Here is an 8,064-nt window from a genome sequence, read left to right on the forward strand (position 1 = left end):
GACCAAGGCTATAATAGATTTGCCCAAGGTATTGTGCAGTGGAACTGAACCCCAAACCATATGGTTGCAAAACAAGCTTCTTAACCACACAGCCGTATTGGTTGTTTTTAAAACATTTCCTATCATTTAAGTTTCTTATATTCAATGAATGTTCTATTACCTTGTCATGTTTTCATATGAAATCAAAGTAGCATTGAGGAATGTTGGCACACCGTTGCTTACGATGTCGAGGGTTCCAGTTGATCCAGTCAACAGAACAGCCTGCTCGTGAAATTAACGTGCAAGTGGCTGAGCACTCCATAGACACGTGTACCCTTAACGTAGTTCTCGGGGATATTCAGCGTGACACAATGTGACAAGGCTGACCCTTTGAAATACAGGCACAACAGAAACAAGAAGTAAGAGTGAGAGAGAGTTGAGGTGAAAGAGTACAGCAGGGTTTGCCACCATCCCCTCCCGGAGCCTCGTGGACCTTTGGGTGTTTTCGCTCAATAAACACTCACAATGCCTGGTCTGGGAATCAAAACTGCGATTCTATGACCGCGAGTCCGCTGCCCTAACCACTGGGCCATTGCGCCTCCACAGCATTGAGGAATAAGGCACAAAGAACAATATGCTAGATTGAAAGATACATTAAGCATGGAAATGGATTTATCCATCATACAAATTCATTTGTTGTATTGTTTATCCCTTACACAAATTTTGGAATTAACTCCTTTCAGTATCTTACTCTTTGTTTTTATTAACTACTTAGTCATCTACCTTCACTCATCTATCACCTGTCACCTGTCACCACTCATTTGTCAGTTGTATTGATCCATTCATCATAAACTTATTTATTTAATTTGTTCATTTTATGTCCATTTTTTCTGTGCAAACATGGGTTACACGAATACTTTGTGTTGAGGCACTGTTTTTACAGCTGGATGCCCTCTCTGTTGCTAATCCTTATCTGTTTTTCAAGTAAGGGAGTTTTCCTTCCACTTGTCTTTGAAAGTACAGAACTACTGAGCAATTTGTTGATTGTTAACAGGGATATGTCAACATGCATTATTTACTGTAGTTCAACTCAGTGCAGAATGTAAGCATTTACATGGATACAAATATGTGTGTACAGATGCACACTTACACAACAAGTATTGTTCAGTTTCTGTCTACCAGATTCACTGAGAAGGCAATGGTTGTCCCAAGGCTATTTGAAGAAACTTACCTCAGATACTGTGTAGTACTTGAGACCATGGTTGCAAAGTGAATTTCTTAACCAAGCAGCTGTCCTGCACCTATATTTATTGAAAAAGAAATATTTCAGCATTTCAAAATATCAGTGTTTTGTTTATATTTAGTGCAACTTTGCTTAGTATTGACCAGTATATTGATAATTCTAAGTCTTAAAAAGCAGAGCAAGATCACAGATTTGGTAACAGTCAGCCAGTTACCAAGAAGTGTTATGATTTTACATGATTCTGTATATGAAAATGGTTTTGAGCTGAATAGTAAATTGTTAAAACAATCTTTGAATGTATATTAGAAAGTTTTTTCGTTTTTTTTTAATTTGACGAATCTTTTCTCTGCTCCAACATGTGTTATGTAAAACATAGAATAAAAAATGCAACTCAGACTATAATCATCTTATGCTTTAAGAATTACAGAAATATAAAACAAAATCATTATTTGTTTGTTTCAGCCAAACTGTTATTCTAAAGTGATTCAAGTTGATGGCAAAAAGCATATTGTAATTTTTGCAATGAGACCGTAAGTACTGTTATGTTTATTATTCTTTCTGCTATTAAAAGTGATCTAGGGAATAAAAAATACATTATTGAATCTTTCATGGAGTAAATATTGTATTACATACATACATACATTCATTTAAATTTGCTCATTCAGTTTCTCATTTAACCTCTTAGAATTTAAACTGTTTATATCCAGCCCAAATATTCTGCTTGTTTTATGTTTAAAAAGTGCAGAAGGTGTAAGGTGGCTTTTCATACCTACCTTACAATGTCTTTCTAATCTAAGCTCATTATCAAAATCTCAAAGCTATAAAATAATGCATGATTAATTCAAAACAATGTGAATAAATAAACTTTACATTTGGCAGACATTTTAGATAACTTTGTAAAGGCGGTGAGCTGGCAGAATCGTCAGCACGCCGGGCGAAATGCTTAGCGCTGTTTCGTCTGCCGTTACGTTCTGAGTTCAAATTCCGCCGGGGTCGATAAATTAAGTACCAGTTACGCACTGGGGTCGATGTAATCCACTTAATCCCTTTGTTTGTCCCCTCTATGTTTAGCCCCTTGTGAGCAATAAAGAAATAAGATAACTTTGTAATCTAGTTTTGCCAGAATAACAATATTTAGCTGAAATGAAATTTCTGTTAAGATTTAGGATACAATCAGTATGTAAATCAATTATTTGAATTGTGTTATACAACTTCTGCATTTTGTTTTCTTTTCCAGCATCAAGCGAGGCGAAGAGTTAACTTACGACTACAAATTTCCCATAGAAGATATCAAAATTGCCTGCACCTGTGGCTCTAGGCGTTGTAGGAAATACTTAAACTGAAATGTATTGCTGTTCAACTAGATGAGCTAGCTTATACCTGTCACCCACTGCCATCACCAATTCTGCTTACATTATTTTTTCTCTTGAACTCAATGCTGATAGGTGAGAAAGGAGAAATTTCAAGAAACACATTTTTTGGCCTCCCAGTTTTGGCCTGATGGGAAATCTCTATGGACCAAAGCTTTGTCACTCTTCAAAGTAAATAATCTACTATAAATAGAATCTTTTGAAAAACTGATTCTGTCAAACAGACCAGTTTTCTTTTGGCAATTTCTACAATTTTTCTTCAGTTATGGCGAAAACTACAAAAACAAACAAAAAGCAAAAAAAATACCAATAACAAAAACGGTTCTTACTTACTGACGTTATTTATTATCAGATTTCACCAGGGACTCATTTTTTTTTTTTTTTTTTTTCCTTTGAGTATATGTGTGTGTGTAAGTATGTACATACGTTGCGTGTATATAATGTACATATGTGTGCGAGATTTGAATGAATGTTCATAACTATAAAACTTGATTATTACAATGAAGAAAAATTGTAGAATTATTCTTTAGAAATATAAGTCTTTTTGAGAAAGATTTAACAAAAAAAAAAAAAAAAAAAAGTCTCCTTTCATGTTGGTAATATTGTCTTTGTTTCTTTGTTCTATTTTCTGATAAATTATATTGTAATACTTAACTTTGGTCTTATCTTTTCACCTCTAATTTACGAAGATCATGTTGCTGTAATTAGAAAAAAACCCCCCACTTTGTTGATCTTCAAATCAGACATTCGTATTACCAGCACAGTTTTTCTTTTTAAGCTATATAGAAGCCCCCTCCCAATTTCTCACAGTTTCGATCCTACCTTCACTCATTCTTATCTGTTATTCTTATAAAGACAAAAAAAAAAAAAAAAAAACGTTTTTTGACAAATGTGTAAAATCTATTTAAAACGTTTCACACAATCCCCCACATAGAAGAAAACATTTTTTATTCATCAAAGATAGGGATCCACATATTTTATACTTGTATAATAAAATATCAAACAATTACACACACACACACACACATCTACATATTAATGAACAAACATGCACACTCATTATGTTTAGTCTCTGATCTTAGTTTTTATGTCACAGATTTGCCATAGTGCCTAAAATGAATATATATATATATGTATGTATATACATATATATATATTGTTGTTATTCATATGTTGTAATTTATCTTGTTCTATAGATGTTGATTTTGGTAATTCTGAGAAACACCGTTTTATATTCATCACTGATAAAGCACTTATGGAATGAGGTGATTAATCATGATAGCTGTTAAAGTTTATTTTTTTATTTTTAAAACTTGGAGTTAGGCAGTTGGTGCCTCTCTTAAAAAAAACCTGACTGCTATATTGCCTCCTCCATCTCCACCCTAGTAATAATCATTTGCTGGCAAAATGTGTTTTTTTTCTTTTTACATTTTAATTTTCATTTTGTGAAGAATGTTAACAGTTAATCCCTCTCCCTCTCTCTTTGCCATTAACTCGCTCTATTGGTTGGGGGCATTGATCTCATATAGTGTATGATTTTGTAAATATTTGTCTGCTCTCCATTGCTCACTTTTGTTTCGTTAGTAAAAGCACTTGACATTCCTATTAAACATTCCTTTCAGTGACTGATGTTTCTCTCCTCTGTTAGCCTCACTTTGTACTATACCACATGTCCTGACAAAACCATTAATTCCGTACATTTCGTGGAATAATGAAGCAAACTTAAGGAAAAATGTAAACATGGCTATATTAAAAAAGAGAATATATATATATATATATATTAATATATATATTAATATATATGAGATTAAATCTTTATTAAAAGTACAATAAAAACGAAAGTGCAATTTTAATCTTGTCTGTCATTACCTATTCTCAGTTGAGCTTGGCGTAAACACAGTTGCCTCCCTTCCATGTACAGAGATTCAACACATTCCTTTGTTACTAGTGCATTTCATTGATTTCCAGGCTAAGCTACTGCTTGCACATGCAGTTGATTATAAGATGCAATGACTATATGGTTAAGATATGCTAGAAAGCTCTGCATTAAGATTTAGGTTAAGATTTAGGTTAGGCATGTTTCGTATTGTTAAATATGTAACCAAAGGAAGGCAACTAAATACCAAATTCTTATGATTGTTTTACATCCACTTTTCAATTAATAGGTGGAATGGTTTATTTTCTTTTGTTCACAATTTTGGATATTTTCATAGTATTAGAGAGCAATTAATTACATTTGCATGTGAATGTCCTTTTCTTATTCCTACAATTTTCAGCTATAAAACAGTACTAGAACTTGTTAGTCAAGCAATTTGTGAGATAAATTATACAATCTACAGAATATAGTGATAAAGCTTATACTCATGCTCAGGGGTTCTCAACCATTTTTTTTTATCTATGAATCCTTTTATTATTTTATTCTGGTGGATCCCCATAGCCATTCAATGTATAAAAACTAGTTTTATTGAAACTTTTTTTTAAAATTCCCATTAACTTGTGTAGGTTGAATTATGTAAAACATTAGAGAAAGAAACCTAGGTGTTTCTTGCAATACAAACGTTTAAAGCAAAATTTTTCAGGGGCCATCAAGAGACTATTGTGGACCCTCCCTAAAATATATGGACCCCAGTTGAGAACTATTGGTTCTGAGGATCATCACATTATTTAGAAGCTTCCTGTCTCATAGAATAACAAAGACTTATATTTTGTTAAAGAAGCATTTCTTTTTTATTAGCAGGTGTGACAATCATGCCATGATTAGAGCCAAAATATTCCAAACAACACTCTTTATGTTTTATGTGTAGAGAAAATGTGAGTCCTTTTGGAGTTTGAATAACAAATTTGTTTATTTTTCTTACTCAGTGGAACTTTTAAAACTATGTGTCAGTCATTTGTTACACTGATGCAATCCCACGAGATTGTGAGGAAGAGGTACTAAAGTGCATTTAATCATTTCGCAGAAGGTTGGTAAACAAAGTTTGATCCTGGTGAGATTTAAAACCATGTAAATGAACAAATCTAAAGGCAATTTATTTAGTACAGAGTTTTATGCTCTGATCTTCTAACACCAATGGCATATGTCAAAAGTTAACTGAAGTTCATGGGTATATAATTTGGAACATGAGTCATTCATTTACATCCAATCATCTTTGTCCCTTCATTGTTTCACTACATTATGTCACGCTATTTAATTTTTTTAATCATGAAATTCATAATTGTGTATGTATATTTCTCTAGAGGGTCTTCAATCATATGAGGTTGGCCTAGTGGATAAAGCTTGTTCAAACTGTCAGAAATAAATTTTCTATGTTGGGAAAAGAAGGCTGTTCTGTAGAAATAGGGCATCTGGCATTGATATGAAGAACATACAGATTGGAATAGTTTTTAATATAAAAAAAAAACGTGAAAGACCTCAGACTACACTAACTAGTTTGTGTGAGCTTTGCTTTATACCCTATTACCAATAATGCTATATTGTATCTTCCTATAAAATTATCACCATAATTGACAAAAGTTACATCCATAATAAATGAACATTTTTCTTTGTTGTTTTCCTTCTTTCCTTTCTTACTGACATTGTTAAAGACTTCTGGTTTTCTTACAAATGCAATTAAGAGAAAGGTTTGTGTGAAATCAAAAAAATTTTAACGAAAGTATTTTGCAAACACTCACTGTATATGTCTTGGGAATTATGATTTCCTTAAAGCATGCTTCTCTATGACAAAGGTTTCTATAAAATGACCATCATCTCCAATATCATCATCATCATTTAACATCCATGTTTCCATGCTTGCATGGGTCAGATGGAATCTGTTGAGGTAGGTTTTCTACAACTGTATGCCCTTCCTGTCACCAGCCCGCACCTGTTTTTAAGCAAGGTAACATCTGTTCACACATGTTTTCCATAGAAATACACAACATCGCTTGTATGATTATTGTTGCTCAATTTACAGTCATCACATGATCTCAAGACAAGGGATAAATGAAAATCAGGGATTCTTGAATAAAAATAACTTTGCCAAGAGTTGGAGAAAAGCCACTGTACCCATCAGTATACAGATCTGTTTGAAATTTTCCAATATTGATAGACTTCATTTGGGATAAATGTACATAATTTCCTAGTTTTCATTTCCTCACTAAACTTTACTGCTGTTAATTCTTTCTATTTTGTTTTGTATTTATATTTCTTTTAATTGCCAGATGTAACATCTACATTTTCTTTTGATTTAAGATAAATTTACTGCCAAGTTTTGTTGTGAAGTAGGCGATTGATTTAAGTTGTCTTTGCAGTATATTTATAGGCTTGCTGCAGTACTTTTGTTTTGATTAAAAGGAAGAGAAATTTACTTAGAAAAAGGCAGTGTGGGGACTAGTCGATGTAATTGATCCCAGTGTTTCACTGATAATTTACAGACCCCGAAAGGATGAAAGACAAAAGTTGACCTCAGCAGAATTTGAACTCAGAACATAAAGATGGATGAAATGCTGCCAAGCATTTTGCTTGTGCTAATGATTCTGCCAGCTCACCACCTTAATAGTAATGATAATGATTTCAAATCATGGCACGAGGCCAACAATTCTGGGCAAGGGGTTTAGTTGATTACATCAACCCCAGTGCTCAACTGTTACTTATTTTATCGACCCTGAAAGGACGAAAGAAAGACAAGGTCAACCCCAGCAGAATTTGAACTCAGCATTTCAAAGATGGAAGAAATGCCACTAATCATTTTCTGAATTAGGTCCAAGGCCAACGATGTTGAAGGGAAGAAGCTAGTTGGTAATATCAAGCTTCAGTTTTGGTAGAGATGCGCTTGCCCAAGGTGCAGCTCGTAGGGACTGAACCTGAAACCACGTTGGTGGACTGTTGCTGTGAGAAAGTTGTGATATATAAAACCAGGAAAAACATATAGTGAAGTCTTAACGAGTTGGATAGGGAAAATGCAAGGACAGGAAAAGGTTGCATGATGAAGACTGGCAACTAGGATAGACAAGAAAAATAAGTTTGCCTCCTATGAAATCAAATAAAAAAAATCTTCGATAAAAATGTAGCATTAGTTAATTATGATGAAAATTAAAGGAGACAAAACGCAAAACAAGAGTGCAACATGTACAGCACAAAGCAACGAAAATTCATAAATACTTGAACGATGTGTTTCAGCAAATAACATAGCATAGAAGAATAAGTTTGTTTGCTTTATGAACCGGAAGGTAAAAAGAGTGATCAGTGATTATAACGGAAGCAGGGAGGGAATAGGCGGAGATATGTAGAGACAACGTTGTAGATAAGGAGAAAAACAAAAAAGATGGATTCAAAGAACAGACGAGTGTCACAGCATTTAGTACAAAGCCAAACGTGAAAAGGTGTGGCTGTGTGCGTCGGCAGTAAAAAATATAAAGTATGGGCACAAACGATGAAAATACGTAACGGTAAAATACTCAACGAAAATTTAGCCTTCAACAGCTGTCGCACTA

General features: G+C 33.6%; 1 protein-coding gene across 4 annotated transcripts in view; it reads left to right on the forward strand.

The window, feature by feature from the left end:
* Window positions 1-3,246, forward strand: part of LOC106883428 (histone-lysine N-methyltransferase 2A) — a 47,541-nt gene extending 44,295 nt beyond the window's left edge. For all 4 annotated transcript variants that reach the window (XM_089338039.1, XM_089338037.1, XM_089338038.1 and 1 more), the window contains 2 exons: window positions 1,685-1,752; window positions 2,460-3,246. In XM_089338039.1, coding sequence (XP_089194165.1) covers window positions 1,685-1,752; window positions 2,460-2,565 — 174 coding nt within the window. In that variant the 3' untranslated portion in view covers window positions 2,566-3,246. The remainder of the gene's footprint in view (window positions 1-1,684; window positions 1,753-2,459) is intronic.
* Window positions 3,247-8,064: the final 4,818 nt, after the last annotated feature.

This window comes from Octopus bimaculoides, chromosome 20 (assembly GCF_046866305.1).
Source record: "Octopus bimaculoides isolate indiv1 chromosome 20, ASM4686630v1, whole genome shotgun sequence".
Taxonomy (NCBI): domain Eukaryota; kingdom Metazoa; phylum Mollusca; class Cephalopoda; order Octopoda; family Octopodidae; genus Octopus; species Octopus bimaculoides.